The sequence below is a fragment of the Mixophyes fleayi genome, chromosome 6 (assembly GCF_038048845.1).
Source record: "Mixophyes fleayi isolate aMixFle1 chromosome 6, aMixFle1.hap1, whole genome shotgun sequence".
In the NCBI taxonomy this organism is placed as follows: Eukaryota; Metazoa; Chordata; class Amphibia; order Anura; family Limnodynastidae; genus Mixophyes; species Mixophyes fleayi.
Window position 1 is genome coordinate 14,132,870 of NC_134407.1, and position 26,301 is coordinate 14,159,170.

Genomic DNA, 26,301 nt, shown 5'->3' on the forward strand with positions numbered 1-26,301 from the left:
TAATACCTACTCCCGAATCGACATGGTCCTGCTCAGCCACGATCTGACCCTTAAACTCACTAACTCTAGTATTCACTCAATTACATGGTCTGACCATGCCCCAGTTTCGGCGGACCTCTCCTTCTCAGTTTCTCGTCCCTCTTCCTTTTCTTGGAGACTCAACGAATCCCTCCTCCATAACCAGAATACAGTAGCCCACGTTAAATCTCTGATATCCGAATATTTTGAAACAAACGAATCACCGGATATTTCACCCTCCACTCTTTGGAATGCCCATAAGGCGGTTATCAGAGGCTATTTAATGGTTTTGGCAGCAAATGCCAAAAAGGCAAGATTAGCGGAAACTGTGCGCCTCTCCACATCCCTCCAGCAGCTGGAGGAACATCATAAATCCAACCCTGACCCTGCTGTACTTGAACAGATTCTCTCTGTGAGGGGTGAGCTCAACCTGCTTCTCTCCCACCGAGTGGCCAACAAGCTGAAATGGCTGAATCAACGCTTTTACAAAAAAGTTGATAAAGCGGATAAGCTCTTGAGCGCTCGGTTGTGGACTAAAATTTCAGCTCGCAATCTTATAGCTATTAGGGATTCTTCAGGGACTCTGGTTTACGATCCAAAATTAATACGCTCAGAATTCCGGAACTATTACCTGAAATTTTATAACCTCCCTCAACCGCCCAGTGTCTCGGCCCGTCGGGATCAGGCGGAGCATATAGATAAATTCCTGGAGGACGCTCAACTTCCGAAGCTTACCCCCCAGGCCACGGATCATCTTTAGAGGAGGTAGGACAGGTTATTAAGGCTCAGAAAGCGGGTAAGGCTCCTGGCCCTGATGGGTTTTCGGCAGCTTACTATAAAAAGTTTGCAGCTCTTCTGGCCCCTCGCCTCTCCACTCTTTTTAATTCTATACTGAAGGGCAATCCTTGGCCCAAAGAATCTTTGGAGGCTCGGATAACCCTGATTCACAAGGAGGGTAAAGATGTCCATAATTGTGCTAGCTACCGCCCAATATCCCTGCTTAACAATGACCTGAAACTATATGCCAAGATCCTGGCCAATCGTTTAAACACTGTACTCCCTGGTCTAGTTCACTATGATCAGGTGGGGTTTATCCCCGGTAGGCAAGCCAGGGACAACACGAGGAGAACTATTGACCTCATTCACATACTTAATACCAGGAAAACTCCCTCCATTATTTTATCCTTAGATGCCGAAAAGGCCTTCGACAGGATTTCCTGGCAGTTCATGACCCATACTCTTAAGCACTTTGGTCTCTCTGGGGACTTCCTGTCGGGAGTCCAGGCCTTATATTCTCATCCCTCTGCCAAGGTCATGGTTAATGGCTCTCCTTCCGATCCAGTCCCAATTAGTAATGGCACCCGCCAGGGATGCCCACTCTCCCCTTTAATTTTCGCCTTGGTCATCGAGCCTTTGGCTGCTACCATCCGAGCCTCCTTAGACATAAGAGGGGTGGAGACGGGGTCTCTGGAGAGTAAGCTTTCCTTATTCGCGGACGATATACTCCTCACGCTTCAGCAGCCAAGAACATCTTTGCCTAACCTGTTCTGCCTCCTCACGAGATACGGTAGCCTTTCCGGGTATAAAATCAATATAACAAAATCTGAGGCCCTATTTCTTAATGTGCCTTCACAGGATTGCTCTGAGCTCACCTCCAAATATTTGGGGGTCTACATCACCACCTCATACGAATCTCTATACCAGGAGAACTATCCAGCTCTGTTCCGTAAGCTCAAATCAGACGTTTTCTCCTGGCGGACCCTAATCATTTCGTGGCTGGGCAGGATCATCGCGGTTAAAATGACTATTCTTCCTCAACTCCTTTACCTTTTTCAGACACTACCTGTGAGAATACCCCTAGGCGAAATATACTCTATGCAGCAACACCTTTCTAAATTTGTGTGGCGGGGCGGGTCTCCCAGGTTCCGGTTGGCATAACTCAAAAAACCCAAGGCTTGTGGAGGCAGAGGTTTTCCAGATCTCAAGGCCTACTATTGGGCAGCCCAGCTTAGCTCAATTGTTTCCTCATTTGCTACCCCTGCATCTCACTCATGGGCAGACTTGGAGGCTGCCTATCTCTCCATACCTGGCATATCTGGCCTCTAGGGAATTCCTTCTGATATTAGAAAGGTTCTAATTAAACGTTTTCCAACCCTGAAATTTGCTACCCGGATCTGGGAGACCTGCAAGAGCCTTCTCTCTGTCTTTCCTAATCCTTTACATATTATACCCCTTTGGCATAACCCTACCTTTCCCCCGGGTATGTCCCGATCTTTTTCCCGATTGTGGACCAGGGCAGGATTTCGATTTGCAGGAAGCCTGCTTGAGCGCGGAAGGCCTATACCCTATGATGTTCTTTGTTCTAGAGTACCTAACTTTCATCCGCCCTTCTACCAATACTTGCACGTTCGGCACTTCCTCATGTCACTCCTGTCGGACACTACGCTCCACCTCCCCTCCCAATTTGAATCTCTTTGCCTCTCTTCCCCCCTATGAAGAGGTATGATTTCCTCCCTGTATAGTCTCCTATTAGAGAAATTGGTGAAGACCGGGAATATACATGAGAGGGAGTGGGAGAGGGATCTGGGCCTGCCCCCGGAGGAGGACTGTTGGGAGACCATTAGACTGAATGTGGCCTCTAGTTCCATCTCCACACTTATCAAGGAAAATGCATATAAAGTATATTATAGGTGGTATCTTACACCTGATAGGCTGGCAAAGATGTATCAGTCGGCTTCTCCCGACTGCTGGAGAAACTGTGGTCACCGAGGCACTCTTGTACATATCTGGTGGTCGTGCCCTGTCATTTCCTCCTTCTGGGACAGGGTCGCAGGACTTCTCTCTTCCCTTCTCCAATGCCCTATTAGGAAGAACCCGTGGTCCTTCTTACTCTGTTATCCTATACAGGACCTTGATACCCACTCTGCGAAGCTAACTTCACACGTGTTGGCGGCCGCCAAATGCCTGATAGCTAAATCATGGAAACAGGTGGAGCCTCCTCGCGTCTCTTCTTTAAGGTCATATATATGGTTTATTGCCAATATGGAAAAGATTACCTCATCATTACAGGACAAAGAAGACAAGTTCCATCAAGTTTGGGCCCCTTGGCTCTATGCCTAGAGTCTCGTAGTCAGTCTTCCTTTAAATAATCTCCCCTTTACACGACCCTACATAAAATTGAGTCTATGGTTTCTCTAAAAATGCCACTTCTTAGACCTGTTAGCGCTCCCTCTAGAGAGATAGCACGCTTCTCTTAGCTTATCTCTTCAGACGACCATGCCCTTCTCCCCCTCCCCTACCCCACACCCCCTTAATGTCCATTGCCTTACCTCCCCCTCCCTTGCCCACCACTAACTTGTTATATTATAATGTATATTTCTGTTATGAGAGTGACATTGCAGGATTCATGTATTTTGAATATTCTGCTCAAACTTCTTTTGGCTCTCTGTTTTTGTCACTCATGTTCTTGTTTTTGTATGCAATAAAATTTTGAGTTAAAAAAAAAAAACAAGAGGCAGAGAGTCTCTTATCCACATTCCACCAAAAAACAAACAACAGACAACAGACGTACAGACTAGGATGATAGGCACTTTTTGTACGGAGTGGAAGGATATAAATAAGATCTTTCAAAAACACTGGCACGTCTTGTTGCTTGATGAAGATTTGAAAAACACCTTACAAGACAGAGCATGTATTACATGGAGGCGCTCAAAAAATTTGAGAGATAAGCTGGTACACAGTTCATTCACAACACAGCGAGAACAAATACTAGACAGACCGAAGGGCTGTTTCAAATGTGGAACATGCAAGGCCTGCAGATATATTGTACAAATAAAAGAATACATGGATAGATTCTCCAAGATTTGGAGGATCGATCATTTTTTGAATTGCAATACATGCAATGTGAAATATTGTTTAACATGTACATGCAAATTGCGGTACATAGGGATGACCAGCAGGCCCCTCAAAAGGAGAATCCTTGAACATGTCAGCAATATTAAGAATGCTGGCAAGGATAAGACAAATATGAGGCCATTGTCTACAGTAGCCAAACATTTTTACAAATACCACAACAGTGATCCGAGCGTTTGCTATGGAGCAAGTCAATTTAGGTCTCAGAGGAGGAGATATAAATAAAGAGCTCCTGAAACATCAGACTAAAAAAATCTTTCTCATGGGAAGCCTAATCCCTTACGGTCTCAATGACAATAGTAACTATATGGTGTTTACCTAATCGGACTACTAGGGTACAAATCAATATTATAACAATACACTAAGTGTCATTGTAATTTTAGATCATACTATTTGATATATGTATCTATAAATATAGGGGTAATACAATCTACGCGTTTCAGATGACATCCAGATAATAGTTTGATTGGCATGGTAACACAATGACACTGGATTCGTGTCATAGGACAATTACAATAATACTAGGAATTTAAATAGGGGGATCATGGAGTTTATAATTTTCTTTTCTCCTCCCTACTATAGTTATACATTGATTATATGATTTAAATCACAGGTTGTCATTCCAGATCATTACCCACACTGATAGAATTATTATTACATTATATAATAATATAGTCATCTAGTAAGGTTGCTCATCACTGCTAAAGATAATGACTCTAGTGAATAGCTCACAGGTTGCACTATTTATAGTTTTAATATTTTTATGGTATTCATAATAGGATACCTCTTCCAGTTCTATAGCACATTAGTCACGAGATACCTTCTGTTCAATCTCGTTTTATATTTTTAGTATTTTTTCACACCTCTTGCTCATCATTTACATCTATAAACAGTCACTCATAGGGCCTAGGGATAGGCTCCTTAAAATTAATATTAATGCATTATATCACTTCTATTCAGTTTACACAGATTCACCCTGGTATAGATATGGATTACTCCAGTGATTTAGTGAACTAAATTCAGTATTCAAAATATTTATTGTATTTAGGAACGCACCATGCAAGATACTTATCCCATAGATTGTAATGTCTAATTAGCATAAATATTATTCCTAGTGATAAAGAAAATTATCCCACTTATGTTATGACCGGCTACCATAGCTACCTGTAAAGAATGAAGCCAACGTGGAGGATCGTACTCTAACTGGACCATAGGATAAATGTTAATAGTCTGTTTGGCTTTAGTACACGCTGTTTCCAACAATATATACGTGGATTCTTTATGGATATTCCAGCAATCTGGTTAATAGGACTTACCTGTTAGAGAAGGGTATCCAAGTTAAGAACGCGTCATGTATTATATTTACCCCATGGACTTGATACTAGTACATATATTACATCAAGAGATAAGGGTGATTATCCCTCAATGTTTTTGTCTGTTACCATAGTTACCCATCCACAATGAGGCCAGCGATGAGGCTCGTCCTGAAACTGAATCATGTGACAGTAAATATTAGTTTGATTGGCTTGAGTATGGACGGAGTATAAACTGGGCGTAGACATTACGTAACGAAGGGGCGTGATTACACGCTTAAATAGCCTATTGTTGCCCTATATCGGGTGGCCTTGATAAAGCTCTTAGCGAAACGCGCGTTGGAGTTAGCTGAGCTCACTGTTGCTTCTATGTAAAAATGTTATATTGAATCCTCTAAGTACTACTCTCAACTAGATAAGCGGGGTCACGCTACAGACTATTTTAGATAATTGGAGAATAAGATGATAGGACTCACGCTAAAATGACTATCCAGCTCGGTTGAATATAGACTTCTAATAGAAAACAGAGCAAACCTATAAGCAGATCAAATATATGAGAAATAATAGGAGATGTTAGGTGGGGCCTGAAATTGGGATACCGAGTGAAGTCTGAGTGGCATACATGACTACATCAGATTAATAGACGGATAGGGAGTATCATGTCACTCCGCACTAGAGATCAAACAGTGTGACGCTATATACTATTTCAGCTTTTGTGAGAGATTAATACAACAAAAAGCGATTTGATATTAGAATACTTACGGACAGAAGAATGTTTTTTTTAGAGATGGGCGGGTCCGGTTCCCCGAGAACCGAACCCACCCGAACTTTGGGTATCCGAGTACCGAGCTGAGCTCTCCAGCCCGTTCCGAATCCAAATCGAGGCCGAACGTCATCGTGACGTCGTCGGATCTCGGGGCTCGGTTCTCGCGATACTTCAACTTTATAAATACACGCCTCCACAGCAATCCATCGCCATTTGACAGAGGGAGAGAGCAGGGTGTAGTCACAGGCTGATTAGAGCAGGGACAGAGAATACAATATTGTTGTTGCAATTGCTCTAACCAAAATCGCTAGAGAAGAGAGGAGGATAGAGGTTTATTATTTTTTGTTAATATTTGGCACTCCCCAGTGTCCCCCATAATTGTGCATAAATATTTCTGGCTGTCAAAAGTCATATCTGTCAGCAGTATCTACCAAATAATTTTTAGCACTCCTCAGTGCTTTTGGGGTGTCCCCCATAATTGTGCATAAATATTTCTGGCTGTCAAAAGTCATATCTGTCAGCAGTATCTACCAAATAATTTTTAGCACTCCTCTGTGCTTTTGGGGTGTCCCCCATAATTGTGCATAAATATTTCTGGCTGTCAAAAGTCATATCTGTCAGCAGTATCTACCAACTAATTTTTAGCACTCCTCAGTGCTTTTGGGGTGTCCCCCATAATTGTGCATAAATATTTCTGGCTGTCAAAAGTCATATCTGTCAGCAGTATCTACCAAATAATTTTTAGCACTCCCCAGTGGTTTGCGCTCAGAATGGATTCAAAGCAGTCCACATATGATCAGAATGAGCAACCAGGTTCTGTCACCAGTCCTGATGTTAGTGTTCCCAGTACGTCATCTGGCCAAGGCGATGTCAAACAACAGAGTGTTTCCAAATTAGTGCAAAAAACAAAAACCCAAAAAAAATTTACTGTATTGAAGCGAAAAAGAAGTGTAACTGAGCAAAAGTTAAGTAACAATAAAAAAAAAATTGCAAGCATGCCATTCTACACACGCAGTGGCAAAGAGAGAATGAGGCCTTCACCTTTGGCTATTAGTGGCAGATCCCAAAAAGTTACCCAGCCTACAATTGGTGCACAACTACTGTTACGCGTCAAAGCCGAGCTGCAAGATAACAGTGAGGCATTAGAGGAGAATGTTTGCTCTGATTCACAAATGACAACAATCCCTGTGGAGAGTCCATCCAACAGTGGGATGTCTAATCGTGAGCATTCTGCTGATGTGTGCCTTAATAGCCCGAGTGTAGCCGGTGATACCCAAATTGAGGATGCCACTTTGGAATTAGAAGAGGATGAGGGGGAGATTTGTGTAGGCGACAAGGGTGCTAATGAGGATGTTGATGAGGATGAGGTTGTTTGTGTAAGTCCTGCACCAGTGGCAGCAGTTCTGGCACGTGACAAGAAAAAGGCCATTGTCATGCCTGGGCATAAAACAAAAAAATCCACTTCTTATGTGTGGAATTATTTCTACCCAAATCCAGACAACAATTGTATAGCCATTTGTAGGGTATGTCAAGCCACAGTCAGTCGAGGGAGGGACCTTAACCATCTTGGAACCTCGTCTATGTTACGCCATTTAACGAGAGTATATGGCAAAGTGTTGGGAAAAGCTGAAAGTTCTTCCCAAAAAAATACAAGCACTCCATCATCAGCTAACGCCCTCCGCTCACCGACATCCTGACGGCTACAAAATACACCCACCACACCATCCTCATCAATATCCTCAGTAGCGCTCGGAGTAAGCCCGGCATACCATTTAAGGCTGGATGACTCCTGCACTATTATTGATTCCTCTGAAGAAAGCGTTAGTCCCACTGCTGCTGCTGTTGCTGCTGCTGGGGGTGAATCGTCATCCCAGAGGCAGGTCAAGCAATTTCTCCTTAAGGGTAGGATGTCATAGACAGAGTGACCCCAAACTGACTATGTCCATTTCTCATAATATTGTACAGTCTATAACGGCTGAATTTTTTGGTATTTTATACAAGTGGAGGGGGGCCTAGAGAGACAGAAACCAAACTGGGTTTCTCCATGTCAATTAATATTGTACAGTCTATAACGGCTGAATTTTTTTGTATTTTTGACAAGTGGAGGGGGGCCTATAGAGGCAGAAACCAAACTGGCTTTGTCCATTTCAATTAATATTGTACAGTCTATAACGGCTGAATTTTTTGGTTTTTTTAAACAAGTGGAGGGGGGCCTATAGAGGCAGAAAGCAAACTGCCTTTTTCCATTTCTTTACATATTTAACTATAAGTGTAGGGTGTAATATACATCCAAAGACGATGGCTGCATTGCCAATATGCATAGATGGAGAGGAAGACAATCTGTTTTGTGTGTAGAATAAATGAAGGCCTACCAACGAAGAATTAAACTGTTTATTGGGATGATTTATTACCTCAACAATTAGATTACTTATCTCTAAAACAGTTGGAGCACTAAATTGGGTTATTTTAGGCCCAAAAACATGGATTTTCCAACAAAATAGCAAAACAAAACCAAACAAAACCAAAACCAAAACACGCAATGGCGGTTTTGCAAAACCAAAACCAAAACACGATGGTAATCCAGATCCAAAACCGAATCCAAAACCAAAACACGGGGGTCAGTGACCATCTCTAGTTTTTATAAACAGCCACACTGTAAGAACACGTTATAGCGCTATGGGTGGTGACTGTCCCCGAACTATAGGGAAAATCTATACCTCTCTACACTAGATAGGTTATACTAAGGAAGAATTGTGCTATTTATTTATATATGCTGGTAAGGAGGACAGGTGGTATATGTATATGTCATCTCATTAGAATAAATATACTACCAGCCCTTGTGCAATACCCAGGCTCACCCCTAGAAGAGAGTACTAGGACTTTGGAGAGAAGGTACTTAGTGATAGGACAATACATATAGTGTTACATTATTTAGGCGGACCTATATATTTAGATAGCCCATACCTATTATTAAGCAATTTCAATATACCTATATGTATTGAGTATAGCACACATATTTAGTGATTGCTACACTGCCACTCTTCAACTGTATTAGTATTATTATTATTAGAGAACAGTGAGACAGCACAGTAGTATCTTTACTACTTCTTAACAGTTCAAAACCATGTATGTTCGGTAATCATATTCATTCACGTAGTGTTTTTATTATTTCGCTAATTGAATATTTCTTTTATTCTAATAAAGATATTATTCTTAACAGAAACTTACTCTATATTCTGTAGTAAAAGAGTGCCCTATATACACATTTCTTCTACCCCTTTCCCCCTTATTTTCCCTTTTGGTATAGATGTTTATACTGTGTAGGAGCACCTCCCCGTATGATGGAATGAGAAGATTTCTCAAAAGAATATAAGGGGTTAAGCTCGGTGCGGTTAGAAGCCCTCTACTTTGTAGATATTATACCAGCATATTTAAAATTCTATGTAGTCTATTAAACAGTGATACTTGATTTTTTTAAGAGTTAGACAAGAATGCAGTGACCAAACTAAAGCTGTAGAACAGATTGTGGGATTTCAGCAGGTCTTGATTTTTAGAATCTGTGAGATGTTGTCCAATCAAAACTGGTATGGAGATTGTATTGTGACAAGAAGAGTGTTGCAAGGAATAACCAATTTTTAGGGGGGTATTCAATTGTTGCTCCTGACTGCAAAAAAACGAGCGTGTTAAAACTATTACCGTTTATACGGTAAACTTGCGCCTAAAAAACGTTAATACGGTAGTTTAATCGCTGAATTTCAGGGAGCTGCGAGATGAAATTCAGCGAGTAATTACCGTATAAACGGTAATAGTTTTAATGCGCTCGTTCTTCCGGCGGCCGGAGCAACAATTGAATACGCCCCTAAGTGTTAAACTGGGTCGGCAGGGAGGGGGGGAACAAATCAAGAGGGAAGGAGCGCGGAGATGGTGTGTGGTGGAGTGATGTTACATTACACAAACAGCAGACAAATCGAGGTAATCTCAGGATAAAGCAAGCATCTTAGGGCTCCAAAGTTTTGCAGAGGAGCAGGACACGTATTCCATGTGATAAATGTGGCAATGTTTTATTTTGTTTCAAATGTCTTCAAGTTGCATTCCCAGGTAGTAAATTATGGATGATTTAAAAAAAAAAAAAATGTGTGTAAAAGACCTTTGTCTTTACACATTTAATTAAATGCAGATTATAAAGTGTAGATATTTTGTTGCTTGCCAGATGAATAGAGGGTTCTGAGGGAGGTGCCACATTGTTTTAAGAGAATCCACACTATTCAGTGCCCATGTCATTGTGCACATTTGGGGTCTAGAGATTCTTCCTGGATTTAGATACAGTACTACTCTACAGTATGTCTAGGAATCATGCAAATGGCACGTGCACATATTTAACAGTACATTAGTCTGAGCACCCAATAAACATTTTCTTCAAAGCTATACAGAGCAACCTGTAGTGACCCCATGCCCTCTGCAAGCTCCTGATCCTCCCATTGGAGAGAGCAAATTCCAAAGACAGCCCTATCATTTATCTACTCCTTTATCTACTCCTTCCAGGGACCACTTTGTCCTACACTGTATACATGTAAATGTGTAGCAGTCTTAAGTGTTGCTGCTGTTCTTGTATGCCTGCAAGGTCAGAAAGTCTACACTTGTTCCAGGGAAAGGAAAATGTTGCAGGGCAGTTGCTGAATACCATAAAAGCCTACAAAGTATGAAGGACTAGGACACTCAGTGGTACAAAAAAAAAAAGGAAAAAAATATTTACTTTATAAACTAAAGAAGGGACTATTTGCTACAGATTGATATTCAGCAGACGTGTGATGCTCATCTCCTAATATATGGTGCTTTTCGTTGTAGACCATACTTTCTGCTGACCAGTGATATACAAAGAAACCAAACCGATCCGTACTACAGACAATGAATTGTATCACGTTTGTTAACTCTTTATTTCCATGGTTTTGTACTGTATATAAGCAATGTGCGCACTGAAAAGTATACAGTAAACATACTGACATAATTGTTACTGTATATTGTACATTGATCCTGTGTGTAGAGGTCATTCCTTCCTGGTAGATAGAGTTGTCCAAGCAAAATTCAGCATCTCTCTTCGTGTTCCAGGTCAATGTATATGGTCTTGTGAAGTGTATTATCTGAAATTAAATTCCGGGGTTAAAATAAGCTGTACAGAAACAAATTATAATTTTTGTGTTAGGAGTGGATAACATTCGGATGATCTGGTTCATATATATATATATATATATATATATATATATATATATATATATATATATATATATATATATTTCATGCAACCTTAACTGGCCACACTGCCAAAAATCTGATTACCGTATACTCATGCTGAAGAAATCTGAAGAAATCATTCTAATAAAATATATTCCTTTAATGAATTTAATTCTTGGCGATTCATTACTGTGCACTAAGGACAGCACATTTGGGGATATTAACAAAAAGAGAAAAGAAAAACCACACCCCACTGATTGATGCAAGGCAAAGTAAGTGGTTGCCTATTTTAGACTTAAAAAACTGCCCTAAAAGTATCAAAATTTGATTGGTTGCCAATAGGCAACACCACCTTTTTATACCCATGTTCATAATTGAGCCCCATTGTGTATGAACTTTGTATTCTTGACAATATTAAAGCACATGTGACATCAACAATGGAGAATATAAAACGTTCTACACCAGGCCAGTTTTCTGTGTTCTTTATATTGTCTAGAGCCTCAATTACACTTTATAAATACATTTTTCTGTGAAGCCCTTGAATGCAAATCTTTCCCATAGTGATCCAACCTTCTGAACAGATTTCTATATGATACAATGACAGTACGTAGGCTATATATAAATTGCACCTTTGTTAACCACACAAACAAGTCCCTCTCCTCACCAAAAACAATTGGCCTTTTGTTATACAAACCTTATTGGGCCTCAGTACAAGGATGGTTATAACTTGCATATCCATTCTCATCTGAGAAACAAAAAAGACAGCATATTTACCATTTACAATATTAATTTTGATTTTACTTGTTACACATCATAGTTTTTTTTTTACCGTCTTCATAGTGGCTATACACATAACCGGATGCGGTCTTCATATTCTGCACTTGCGGCCCCATCAAAACCTGGAATGAAAACTTAACGGTCTCGCTGGAAACCTGCAGGATGGAAGGTTGAAATTGTTGCATTACCAAATATTAAAAAGTTACATTTTAATTACAATCAATGATCAGCTGCACCAGGGCTGAGAGCGCAATGCTGAAAGCGGGTGCAGTGAATGAATATTTTAGGTCAATTTGGTTAAAATGGAGCATTATCAGAGCAGCATTTTTCCTTCTCTCCCTGGGCGCTAAAATTTGAAGTTATTTCTCTGAGCTTCTCTGCACATCCTTAGGAGTCAGATTTTTATGATTCATATAGAAGCATGAAATTTAACTATATTACATTTTGAACCACTGGCATGATAGTTTTACATGTATTCATTATAGATCAGATACTTAGACAATATTCATGTATACGATACATTCAGAAGATGGGTTTAGACCGGTAAGCACTGAGTGTAGACACACACAGAGGCCCAGCCAACCTGCAGGTCTCAAGGTGTTGTCAGGGCCGGTGCTAGGGTCCATGGTGCCCTAGGCATTTTGTCAAAATCGTTGCCCCCCCTGCAAAAATAGGCGCCCTCCTCCCTCCTCCTTCCTCACCCCATCTTTCCTTACCTTGTCTCACCACCGCCGCCTCTCTGCTCCGTCTCCTCCCCTCCACTCACTGACACTGTCGGGCCGTGATGATGATGTCACGCCCGACAGTCAGTGAGTGGAGGGGAGGAGACGGAGCAGAGAGGCGGCGGTGGTGAGCAATAGCCTCTTCCCCCCCCGCCCCGTGGATGTATCTGAATGCTGTGCGGCGGCCGTGACAGGTATAGTCAGCGGTCGCCGCACAGTTTTAAAGTAATTTTCATTCTATGGCGCCCTCCGGAGCCCGGCGCCCTAGGCAAGTGCCTAACCTTGCCTAATGGGAGTGCCGGGCCTGGGTGTTGTGAAACTACAAGCCCCAGCTATGGTCTTGGGGAGCATGATGAGACTTGTGGCATCATCCCTGGAGAGCCAGGCCTGCTATAGTAGAAGGAAGAGGTAAGAGCGTGGGACAGTATTCTGCTGCGAAAAAACATGCATAAGGATTGTTTTGAGAGTGGCACATTATCCCATCTATAGTATACAAAGAAATAAATGGTGAGATTGTTAATAGTGATTTATTGTTCAACCGCAGAATCTAAGACTTGGCCACACCGTGAGATAGAACAATTTGGCCAGTTTAACCAAACTGCCTTACCAGTGGTCACTTGCGTGTGGCTTTGATTACTAAATTTGAGCAAGAATGGCTAAAATGCTATTAGATTTTAATTACTTTCACAAACGCAGATGGCAGGACACTACTATTGCTACACATGTGCTGCCATCAGCCGACTACACTAATGGAATGGAGCCATTTGGCCTCAATGACGGTGGGATCCATTCATGTAAACATGAACAAACCGGGAAAAGATTCAGAATCTTTAAAGTGTAAGCCAGTGTTGGCTAACCTGCAACACTCCAGGTGTTGGCAAAGCATGCTGGGACTTGTAGTTTCACAATATATAGCAGCTTATTGTTGGAAGGGTATGCTGGAACTTTTGTTTCACAACACCTGGAGTGTCACAGGTTAGCCAACACTGGTGTAAGTCATCATCCTGCATTATACAAATACAGCGGACCAACCATTTTTTACTAGTGATCTACACTGTTTATGTAAATTGCAATTGTCCAAATATCTTTAGGATACAGTCTAGTAGAAGCTAAAAAAAAAACAAGAGAAAGATTAGTAGTAGGTACATACTGAGGAATGGAATATAAGGAAGGATGGTGGACACCATAGACAAATTGAACACAACAATGACATCACTCACAGAGTCTAGATATATTATGACGCCTTTCTTTGGATTCACTTCAAATTTGGATATAAGTTGCTTGTTCACCATCTGAATGGGAAAAAAAACAAATGGGGCAGTTATCTTTGGTAAATTGCTTATACTATTCTATATTTACAGCTTGCTTTATGGCAAATATTATTCCATCAAGTAGAAGAATGATAATGTGGACAAGATCAAAGTACCAATGTCAACATAAAGACACTGATAACTCAGTCTAATGCAGTGTTTCTCCAACCTGATCCTTAAGACCCCAACAGTTCATGTTTTCTATATCTCCATGCTTCAGCACAGGTGTATTCATTAATACACTGACAATGACTGACCGATTGTAACAAATCCACAGGTGATATAATTTCCCTTGTCACCTGAAAAACATGCACGGTTATGTGTCCTGAGAACTGGGTTTGAGAAACACTGGTCTAAATGGGCAAGTCAAATGTTTTGTTGTACAAGATCAGCACAATGTAGACAATGAGCTGTAAGCGGTGCACCCACAGATTCGTGTGACTTGGACAATTAATCTACAAGATGACTGTACACCTGCACTCCACTTTAGGACCTGCCTTGTTCATTAGTTACCCCCCAACACAATCCAGTCCTTCTGTAGGGTTCCTCGCCCCCTTTTCTGCACTGAACCACTCCACAGGAGATACCATGGAGTGTACAGGAACAGTCAATGCGGACAAACAGATACTGTCTTTGCTATTCAAGCAGCAATGTGTGAACTGTATTTCACACCAGCTTGGGAGTGGCTCCTGTCTAATCAGCGTTCCAAGTTCACCACTCCCCTCTGGACCTGGCATCTTAGTTTATCTGGTCAACCCCTGACGACAGCTCTATTCACCACAGGTAGAGAAAAATGAGAACTAGCAGACAATACTTAAGCTGTGATGGGAGCATAGGAAAGGAATGTGCACCCTCTAGTGGTGCAACATGGACACAAAGGTTTATTCAAAAAGGAATTCTTGGCAAGAGTCAACCAAGCATTCTGTCCTCCATGACAAGGTGTCTCCTAGCATTACTGGTCAAAGCAAACAAGGTACAATGACGGTAAAGCATAAGAAAACTACATGCTGAAGCCAGACCATTCACTTCCAATCATATGGTCTCTATAACCAAGTGTCATTCCACCCTATCAATTACTGTCAAGAAACTGTAAGTAGTCATTGAAACTAAATACATTTTACAGACCACAGCAGTAGTAGCTATGGTGGTCCACTTGTAGTAACAAAAAGCAGAAGAATGCCTAACTCTATGTTAAATTCTTTAGGGCAAGCAAAGTCATTTTAGAGAAGAGTGGATCTCTAAAGCAACCTCCCCCCTCAAACATGAATTTATTGAAGTGTTGATTGAAAAACCCATTGTCAATATCACTGTACTCCAACTGCTCTAGGTATAAACTGCAACAGATCTGCATCACCTACATCAGACAAGGATACATCGTTTGCGGTGTAGCCAGACAGCATTCTTATTTGGACAACAGCCATGTTGGAGGCGTTTTTCACTCCTTTGTAACTAAAGAATAAAAAATAAAAAATAAAATATTAATAGCAAGAATACACACAAATCTCAATTTCAGAGCGTTTGAGATTAATCACTTATGGAAGCACATTTTTTCATTCTTAAATGACAAGTTATTTTTTCTAAACATTTACATCAAATGGGGAGAACTCAATTCCCCTGAAGTACCGCTGAGTTAAAGCTATTATCGTTACAACGGTATGTTTAACCCGGCTTTCTACTCGCAAGCAAAAAGTCGGCGTTAAAACTAGGGATGAGCGCGCTCGGATTTCTGAAATCCGAGCCCACCCGAACGTTGCGGATCCGAGTCGGATCCGAGACAGATCCGGGTATTGGCGCCAAATTCAAAAGTGAAACTGAGGCTCTGACTCATAATCCCGTTGTCGGATCTCGCGATACTCGGATCCTATAAATTCCCCGCTAGTCGCCGCCATCTTCACTCGGGCATTGATCAGGGTAGAGGGAGGGTGTGTTAGGTGGTCCTCTGTGCTGTTTAGTTCTGTGCTGTTTAGTTCTGTGCTGTTTAGTGCTGTGCTGTTTAGTGCTGTGCTGTGCTGTGCTGTGCTGTGTTCTGCAGTATCAGTCCAGTGGTGCTGTGTGCTGTGCTCTGTCCTTCTGAGGTCAGTGGTGCTGCTGGGTCCTGTGCTGTGTCCTGTTCAGTCCAGTGGTGCTGTGTCCTGTGCTCTGTGCTTCTAAGGGCATAGTTATTTCCCCAATATTCCCCTGTGTTTAAAAAAATAAAAAAAAGTTTTTTTTATAAAATACCAAAAACTACTTTAATATTTTTTAATTACCACAAAATTTTCACAACCAATCCTGCAGTATAAGCCCATTGGTACTGCAATATTACCAAGTTCACACATTCAGCAGTAAAAGTCCAGTGGTACTGCAATATTACAAAGTTTACACATTCTGCAGTATCAGTCCAGTGGTGCTGTGTCCTGTGCTCTGTCCTGCTGAGTTCCGTAGTGCTGCTGGGTCCTGTGCCGTGTCCTGTTCAGTCCAGTGGTGCTGTGTCCTGTGCTCTGTGCTTCTAAGGGCATAGTTATTTCCCCATTATTCCCAAGTTTGTAAAAAATAAAAAAAAAGTAAAAAAAAATAAAATTAAAAAAAAAAAAAAATATATAATAATTATAACCAAATTTGCAAAACCAATCCAGCATTATAAGTCCATTGGTACTGCAATATTACCAAGTTCACACATTCAGCAGTAAAAGTCCAGTGGTACTGCAATATTACAAAGTTTACACATTCTGCAGTATCAGTCCAGTGGTGCTGTGTCCTGTGCTCTGTCCTGCTGAGTTCCGTAGTGCTGCTGGGTCCTGTGCCGTGTCCTGTTCAGTCCAGTGGTGCTGTGTCCTGTGCTCTGTGCTTCTAAGGGCATAGTTATTTCCCCATTATTCCCAAGTTTGTAAAAAATAAAAAAAAAGTAAAAAAAAATAAAAAATTAAAAAAAAAAAAAATATATATAATAATTATAACCAAATTTGCAAAACCAATCCAGCATTATAAGTCCATTGGTACTGCAATATTACCAAGTTCACACATTCAGCAGTAAAAGTCCAGTGGTACTGCAATATTACAAAGTTTACACATTCTGCAGTATCAGTCCAGTGGTGCTGTGTCCTGTGCTCTGTCCTGCTGAGTTCCGTAGTGCTGCTGGGTCCTGTGCCGTGTCCTGTTCAGTCCAGTGGTGCTGTGTCCTGTGCTCTGTGCTTCTAAGGGCATAGTTATTTCCCCATTATTCCCAAGTTTGTAAAAAATAAAAAAAAAGTAAAAAAAAATAAAAAATTTAAAAAAAAAAAAATATATATAATAATTATAACCAAATTTGCAAAACCAATCCAGCATTATAAGTCCATTGGTACTGCAATATTACCAAGTTCACACATTCTGCAGTATCTTGTGCTACATATAATGGAGACCAAAAATTTGGAGGATAAAGTAGGGAAAGATCAAGACCCACTTCCTCCTAATGCTGAAGCTGCTGCCACTAGTCATGACATAGACGATGAAATGCCATCAACGTCGTCTTCCAAGCCCGATGCCCAATCTCGTAGTACCGGGCATGTAAAATCCAAAAAGCCCAAGTTAAGAAAAAGTAGCAAAAAGAGAAACTTAAAATCATCTGAGGAGAAACGTAAAGTTGCCAATATGCCATTTACGACACGGAGTGGCAAGGAACGGCTTAGGCCCTGGCCCGTGTTCATGACTAGTGGTTCAGCTTCACCCACGGATCTTAGCCCTCCTCCTCCTCCCCCCCCCTACAAAAAATTGAAGAGAGTTATGCTGTCAGCAACAAAACAGCAAACAACTCTGCCTTCTAAAGAGAAATTATCACAAATCCCCAAGGCGAGTCCAAGCGTGTTGGTGGTTGTCAAGCCTGACCTTCCCATCACTGTACGGGAAGAGGTGGCTCGGGAGGAGGCTATTGATGATGTAGCTGGCGCTGTGGAGGAACTTGATGATGAGGATGGTGATGTGGTTATTGTAAATGAGGCACCAGGGGGGGAAACAGCTGATGTCCATGGGATGAAAAAGCCCATCGTCATGCCTGGTCAGAAGACCAAAAAATGCACCTCTTCGGTCTGGAGTTATTTTTATCCAAATCCAGACAACCAATGTATGGCAATATGTAGCTTATGTAAAGCTCAAATAAGCAGGGGTAAGGATCTTGCCCACCTAGGAACATCCTCCCTTATACGTCACCTGAATAACCTTCATAGTTCAGTGGTTAGTTCAGGAACTGGGGCTAGGACCCTCATCGGTACAGGGACACCTAAATCCCGTGGTCCAGTTGGATACACACCAGCAACACCCTCCTCGTCAACTTCCTCCACAATCTCCATCAGATTCAGTCCTGCAGCCCAAGTCACCAGCCAGACTGAGTCCTCCTCAATACGGGATTCATCCGAGGAATCCTGCAGCGGTACGCCTACTACTGCCACTGCTGCTGTTGCTGCTGTTAGTCGGTCATCTTCCCAGAGGGGAAGTCGTAAGACCGCTAAGTCTTTCACCAAACAATTGACCGTCCAACAGTCGTTTGCCATGACCACCAAATACGATAGTAGTCACCCTATTGCAAAGCGTATAACTGCGGCTGTAACTGCAATGTTGGTGTTAGACGTGCGCCCGGTGTCCGCCATCAGTGGAGTGGGATTTAGAGGGTTGATGGAGGTATTGTGTCCCCGGTACCAAATCCCCTCGAGATTCCACTTCACTAGGCAGGCGATACCAAAAATGTACAGAGAAGTACGATCAAGTGTCCTCAGTGCTCTTAAAAATGCGGTTGTACCCACTGTCCACTTAACCACGGACATGTGGACAAGTGGTTCTGGGCAAACGAAGGACTATATGACTGTGACAGCCCACTGGGTAGATGCATCCCCTTCCGCAGCAACAGCAACAGCTGCATCAGTAGCAGCATCTACAAAATGGCTGCTCATGCAAAGGCAGGCAACATTGTGCATTACAGGCTTTAATAAGAGGCACAACGCTGCCAACATATTAGAGAAAATGAGGGAAATTATCTCCCAGTGGCTTACCCCACTTAGACTCTCATGGGGATTTGTGGTGTCAGACAATGCCAGTAACATTGTGCGGGCATTAAATATGGGCAATTTCCAGCACGTCCCATGTTTTGCCCACACCATTAATTTGGTGGTGCAGCATTACCTCAAGAGTGACAGGGGTGTGCAGGAGATGCTTGCGGTGGCCCGCAAAATTGCTGGACACTTTCGGCATTCAGCCAGTGCCTACCGCAGACTAGAGGCACATCAGAAAAGCTTGAACCTGCCCTGCCATCACCTCAAACAAGAGGTTGTGACGCGCTGGAACTCCACCCTCTATATGCTGCAGAGGATGGAGGAGCAGCAAAAGGCCATTCAGGCCTACACAGCCACCTACGACATAGGCAAAGGAGTGGGGATGCGCCTGAGTCAAGCGCAGTGGAGACTGATTTCCGTGTTGTGCAAGGTTCTGCAGCCATTTGAACTTGCCACACGAGAAGTCAGTTCCGACACTGCCAGCTTGAGTCAGGTCATTCCCCTGATCAGGCTGTTGCAGAAGCAGCTGGAGAAAGTGAGGGAGGAGCTGGTAAGCCATTGCGATTACAGCAAGCATGTAGCTCTTGTGGATGTAGCCCTTCGTACGCTTTGCCAGGATCCGAGGGTGGTCACTCTTTTAAAGTCAGAGGAATACATTCTGGCCACCGTGCTCGATCCTCGGTTTAAAGCGTATGTTGTGTCTCTGTTTCCGGCGGACACAAATCTACAGCGGTGCAAAGACCTGCTGGTCAGGAGATTGTCCTCTGAAGAGGACCGTGACATGCCAACAGCTCCACCCTCATTTTCTTCCACATCTATGGCTGCGAGGAAAAAGCTCAGTTTTCCCAAAAGAGGCACTGGCGGGGATGCTGATAACATCTGGTCCGGACTGAAGGACCTGCCAACCATTGCAGACATGTCTACTCTCGCTGCATTGGATGCTGTCACAATAGAAAAAATTGTGGATGATTACTTTGCTGACACCATCCAAGTAGACATGTCAGACAGTCCATATTGTTACTGGCAGGAAAAAAAGGCAGTTTGGAAGCCCCTGTACAAACTGGCTCTATTTTACCTGAGTTGTCCCCCCTCCAGTGTGTACTCGGAAAGAGTTTTTAGTGCAGCGGGGAACCTGGTCAGTGAGCGGCGAAGGAGGTTGCTTCCTCACAACGTTGAAAAAATGATGTTTATAAAAATGAATAATCAATTCCTCAATGAAGTACAGCACTGCCCTCCAGATACTACAGAGGGACCTGTGGTTGTGGAGTCCAGCGGGGACGAATTGATAATGTGTGATGAGGAGGAAGTAGACACTGTAGGGGGAGAGGAATCAGAGGTTGAGGATGAGGACGACATCTTGCCTCAGTAGAGCCTGTTTAGTCTGTACAGGGAGAGATGAATAGCTTTTTTGGTGTGGGGGCCCAAACAAACCAATCATTTCAGTCAAAGTTGTTTGGTAGGCCCTGTCGCTGAAATGATTGGTTTGTTAAAGTGTGCATGTCCTATTTCAACAGCAGACCTCTCAACTGCAGCTCATCCCTCCTCTGCGGGGATAATGTCTCCTGTGCTCTGACACGTCACTCTGTGTACTCTCAGCCTCAGGATCTGACACTACAGCTACCATGCCTCTTGTAGCAGCCCTCACTCCAGGGCCTCTTCCATGTGCAGTGTCCCCCTCTCTCTTGGGTTCACTATAGTGGCATGGAGTTCTCCCCCTCATCCAGGGCACACATTCCTTGCCCTGGCTCAGTCACCACGCTCAGACTTCCAGGCAATGCTGGGGGAGCCTGGGAGCTTCCACCCCAGGTCCCCAGCTACAACTCTCCTCTCCTGTGTCTTCTCTCTCTTTCTGACACTTGAAAGATCGTGCCTTTAAATGAAAAAGTCAGTCTTGATTGCACGACTATGTGCAAGTGCAACAGGGACATTTTTTTGGGTTTACAAAGTCAAACAATAACACTACGACCCTGTCTGTCTGGGGTCTGTCAATGACGAATTGTCTGGAGCATGTTTTGAGGAGGTATTGTGGCCCCGGTATCAAATTGGGTACCGGGGCCACCCCACTATGCAGTCCAGATACTTGTTTGGTGGAATTCCGACACGTGGAGGGTTTTTTAATTATATTGTGGCCTCGGTACCAAATTGTGTACCGGGGCCACCACACTACGCAGTCAAGATACTTGTTTGGTGGAATTCAGACCAGTTGAGGGTTTTATTATTATATTGTGTGGACCACTCTATCTATACCACACTACAACTCTATACCACTCTATTTCCTACTTTAATTCTATTTAATTCTATTTCCTACTTTAATTCTATTACTAATTAATTAACATAAAGAGGAACCAAAAAAACCAATTTTACCAAAAGTATAATATGACTTAGACTTACAAACACTACACTTGAAAGATCGTGCCTTTAAATGAAAAAGTAAGTCTTCATTGCACGACTATGTGCAACAGGGACAGTTTTTTTCTTTACAAAGTCAACTAATAACACTTGGACCCTGTCTGTCTTTAACATACTTAATGGGATCTCAATGACGAATTGTCTGTAGCATGTTTGGAGGAGGTATTGTGGCCCCGGTATCAAGTTGGGTACCGGGGCCACCCCACTACGCAGTCCAGATACTTGTTTGGTGGAATTCTGACACGTGGAGGGTGTATTTATTTTATTGTGGCCCCGGTATCAAGTTGGGTACCGGGGCCACCCCACTACGCAGTCCAGATACTTGTTTGGTGGAATTCTGACACGTGGAGGGTGTATTTATTTTATTGTGGCCCCGGTATCAAGTTGGGTACCGGGGCCACCCCACTACGCAGTCCAGATACTTGTTTGGTGGAATTCTGACACGTGGAGGGTGTATTTATTTTATTGTGGCCCCGGTATCAAGTTGGGTACCGGGGCCACCCCACTACGCAGTCCAGATACTTGTTTGGTGGAATTCTGACACGTGGAGGGTGTATTTATTTTATTGTGGCCCCGGTATCAAGTTGGGTACCGGGGCCACCCCACTACGCAGTCCAGATACTTGTTTGGTGGAATTCTGACACGTGGAGGGTGTATTTATTTTATTGTGGCCCCGGTATCAAGTTGGGTACCGGGGCCACCCCACTACGCAGTCCAGATACTTGTTTGGTGGAATTCTGACACGTGGAGGGTGTATTTATTTTATTGTGGCCCCGGTACCAAATTGTGTACCGGGGCCACCACACTACGCAGTCAAGATAGATAGATGCGTATCATAGATAAAGTACATTCAGTGGTGTGGGGCAAATTGAAAAATATTCAAAATGCACTGACATTATCAAAAACAAGAGGTTGTCACATGCTAAAACTCCAACATGTATATGATGGAGAGGATGGAGGAGCAGCCGTATGTGTAGTGTAATGCAGACCTGTTGAAGGTTTTTTATATATTTTATTGTGGTGCCCAGTGCCCACTCCTCTACGCAGTCCAGGTACATTTATTGGTGCGAATCAAACAAGTTGATGGTTTTCTTATTATATATATTGTGGTGACCCACTCCTCTACGCAGTCCAGGTACATTTATTGGTGCGAATCAAACAAGTTGATGGTTTTCTTATTATATATATTGTGGTGACCCACTCCTCTACGCAGTCCAGGTACATTTATTGGTGCGATTCATAAAAGTTCAGGGTTTTTAAGATATTGTGGTGACCCACTCCTCTACGCAGTCCAGGTACATTTATTGGTGCGATTCATAAAAGTTCAGGGTTTTTAATATATTGTGGTGACCCACTCCTCTACGCAGTCCAGGTACATTTATTGGTGCGAATCAAACAAGTTGATGGTTTTCTTATTATATATATTGTGGTGACCCACTCCTCTACGCAGTCCAGGTACATTTATTGGTGCGATTCATAAAAGTTCAGGGTTTTTAAGATATTGTGGTGACCCACTCCTCTACGCAGTCCAGGTACATTTATTGGTGCGAATCAAACAAGTTGATGGTTTTCTTATTATATATATTGTGGTGACCCACTCCTCTACGCAGTCCAGGTACATTTATTGGTGCGATTCATAAAAGTTCAGGGTTTTTAATATATTGTGGTGACCCACTCCTCTACGCAGTCCAGGTACATTTATTGGTGCGAATCAAACCAGTTGATGGTTTTCTTATTATATATATTGTGGTGACCCACTCCTCTACGCAGTCCAGGTACATTTATTGGTGCGATTCATAAAAGTTCAGGGTTTTTAATATATTGTGGTGACCCACTCCTCTACGCAGTCCAGGTACATTTATTGGTGCGAATCAAACAAGTTGATGGTTTTCTTATTATATATATTGTGGTGACCCACTCCTCTACGCAGTCCAGGTACATTTATTGGTGCGATTCATAAAAGTTCAGGGTTTTTAAGATATTGTGGTGACCCACTCCTCTACGCAGTCCAGGTACATTTATTGGTGCGAATCAAACAAGTTGATGGTTTTCTTATTATATATATTGTGGTGACCCACTCCTCTACGCAGTCCAGGTACATTTATTGGTGCGATTCATAAAAGTTCAGGGTTTTTAATATATTGTGGTGACCCACTCCTCTACGCAGTCCAGGTACATTTATTGGTGCGAATCAAACCAGTTGATGGTTTTCTTATTATATATATTGTGGTGACCCACTCCTCTACGCAGTCCAGGTACATTTATTGGTGCGATTCATAAAAGTTCAGGGTTTTTAATATATTGTGGTGACCCACTCCTCTACGCAGTCCAGGTACAATTATTGGTGCGAATCATAAAAGTTCAGGGTTTTTAATATATATTGTGGTGACCCACTCCTCTACGCAGTCCAGAAAGATACCTTGTTGCAACGTTTTGGACTAATAACTATATTGTGAGGTGTTCAGAATACACTGTAAATTAGTGGAAATGCTTGTTATTGAATGTTATTGAGGTTAATAATAGCCTAGGAGTGAAAATAAGCCCAAAAACTTGATTTTTAAACTTTTTATGTTTTTTTCAAAAAAAATCCGAATCCAATACCTTAAATCCGAACCGAGACCTTTCGTCAAGTGTTTTGCGAGACAAATCCGAACCTCAAAAATAACGAAAATCCGGATCCAAAACACAAAACACGAGACCTCAAAAGTCGCCGGTGCACATCCCTAGTTAAAACTACTGTAATAACAGTATTTACGTGCACTATTTTTGCAACAGCGGTAATAGTGCGCATCCCATATTACTTTTTCAAGTAACGCGCCCAATTGAATTCCCAGAGTTTTAAAAACATTATCCCTTTCCTCTGAAACAGCTGAGAATTTGGCTGTCAACTGTTTTCACTTTTTTCTACAGTACCTATTTCAGTCTTATTTTTTAAGACCAATTTTTGGTCTACCATTTGGTACAAATGGCAAATCATTTAAACAATAACTCAGGACAGGATTCTACTGTATGTATTGATACTGTTTGCAATTACCAAGGACAGAAGTTTGGAAAGCAGTTTGTAGCACATGTGATTTGTTTCTTGGTAAATATGTATACTCTGTATTTGGAATAAGTTCACACGATGGTATGCAAGCAGTCATACGGTGGTGTGAACAGACACTGCCTCAATGTTTTAGTTCCCAGTGTACTAATATACTGACTGTTGCTACAATGATCATACGGAATCACTTGTTCAACGTGTCCCATGACAGAAGTCCTAGCAGGCACACTTTACCTTCGTGCTCTGACAGTCACATCATTCATTTAGGAAGTAGTCCAAATTTGTTTTTGGTTTTTTTGGGTTTTTTTTAACATGCATTGAACATGGTTGTGATTGACAGTGATGGTTCTTCCCCAGTTCCCCAAACAATAAGGCTTATTTTACATGATTTAATTCCAGAACCACTAAAGTCAGTTAGGGCCCCATTTGCAAATCGAAGGCACAGTGTAAACTGTGTGACATCATACGTGTGTTGAACCTCTCATTTTTCCCTCAGCTACCCAAATTATACAACACACAAAGGGTCAAAAAGTAATAGATATTGGGGTATAGTTATGATGGTAAAAAAGCCAATTCATTGCACATCGCTCCTGTTTTTTGTTGTATTCTGGGTAAACAATTGACTACAACCCGGATGTTTTATGTTCCTAGAATATAGTCCTGATGCATTGAGATTAGACTGCACCATTATACTGGATTTGGCACCCAATACAAGTCATGATGTAAACTTTAGAAAACGAGAGGTGACCATATGACACTAATGTTTTGTAGAAACGAGAGCCCTGTATTTGCACCATTTTATTAGGAAGCTTAGAGCTACCGTACCTGAGGTGGACATCGATGGTGAAAGCGTATGCCACTCCATTGACACAGCTTGCTGAAGAGGTTGTAATATCCAGTGAGAATGCAGAATTTTCTTTGGGTATTGGGATGTAGTAGACAACTGTGGTCTACAATGAAAGATGACACAAATACATTGTCTGAAAACACTATTCTCCCCCAGCAAGGAGCTTGTCACAACAAAAATTACAATGAAAGGCTGAAGTGCCAGGACACTAGCCCTGAGGCCCCTCACAAATAAACTGGATCTGACCCGTTTTTGTGGCCCCCTATGATGCAGATTTGTTGTAGAGGATGGGGGGGGGGGATGGGGATGAGACTGCAGACCAGGGCGAAGAGAACTTGTGGCTTCCCATTAGTCAGACTCATGGAATTTTACTTTAAATACCAAGTTGAGGGTCTGTAAATTATAAAAATTTTACACTTTTTCCAATTTGATTCATGCATTTATAATTTCCATTATAGAATTGTAAGTAAAACTAGAACATAGATTAGACAACAGGATAGAATAAATACTTCCAAATAAAGCTATTCTAGCAGCAAATGGGATTATGGAAACCATAGCGACTACACACCAGCTAGCTACCCTTTAACGAAACTCCCAGGTTCCACTGTCAAATGCATCCCAGGGTTACTGTATTATGCTTCATGGCGAGAGCACATTACAAATTTTTTTTAAATAAAATTGTATATTGTGTCATTAAGTTTAGTATATAACAGTAATCCAGAAGAGCACCAAGGAGCCAACAGCATGGAAGCCATGCAGACCCCAGTGTTCCTAGCCTCACTCAGCACTGAGGCTAGGTACTTCCCATTATAGATAAACATGGACAATTAATGCAAGACAGTGAAAAAAAGCTGAACACAACTGGGCCTCGCTTCACTTGTTTAGAGCAGAAACTTTATGGCATCATCTCTGAACAGTATTAGGCAAGGGGCTCTGGTTAATCTGCATGCTCTGG

At 42.2% G+C, this 26,301-nt stretch overlaps 2 protein-coding genes across 5 annotated transcripts in view; both read right to left on the reverse strand.

Moving 5' to 3' along the window:
* Window positions 1-10,919: 10,919 nt before the first annotated feature.
* The window catches only part of LOC142160851 (ovostatin-like), a 203,251-nt gene continuing 187,869 nt past the window's right edge, over window positions 10,920-26,301 (reverse strand). Inside the window, exon 32 of the transcript XR_012693321.1 lies at window positions 10,920-11,090. The gene's annotated coding sequence lies outside the window, so the exon portion shown is untranslated. The remainder of the gene's footprint in view (window positions 11,091-26,301) is intronic.
* The window catches only part of LOC142160849 (ovostatin-like), a 62,627-nt gene continuing 47,245 nt past the window's right edge, over window positions 10,920-26,301 (reverse strand). For 3 of the 4 annotated variants that reach the window (XM_075215879.1, XM_075215878.1, XM_075215881.1), the window contains exons 31-36: window positions 25,325-25,449; window positions 15,406-15,496; window positions 13,958-14,029; window positions 12,068-12,170; window positions 11,933-11,983; window positions 10,920-11,147 (exon numbers count right to left, since the gene is read on the reverse strand). In XM_075215879.1, coding sequence (XP_075071980.1) covers window positions 11,934-11,983; window positions 12,068-12,170; window positions 13,958-14,029; window positions 15,406-15,496; window positions 25,325-25,449 — 441 coding nt within the window. In that variant the 3' untranslated portion in view covers window positions 10,920-11,147; window position 11,933. The remainder of the gene's footprint in view (window positions 11,148-11,932; window positions 11,984-12,067; window positions 12,171-13,957; window positions 14,030-15,405; window positions 15,497-25,324; window positions 25,450-26,301) is intronic. The other variant, XM_075215880.1, reaches the window with a different exon arrangement.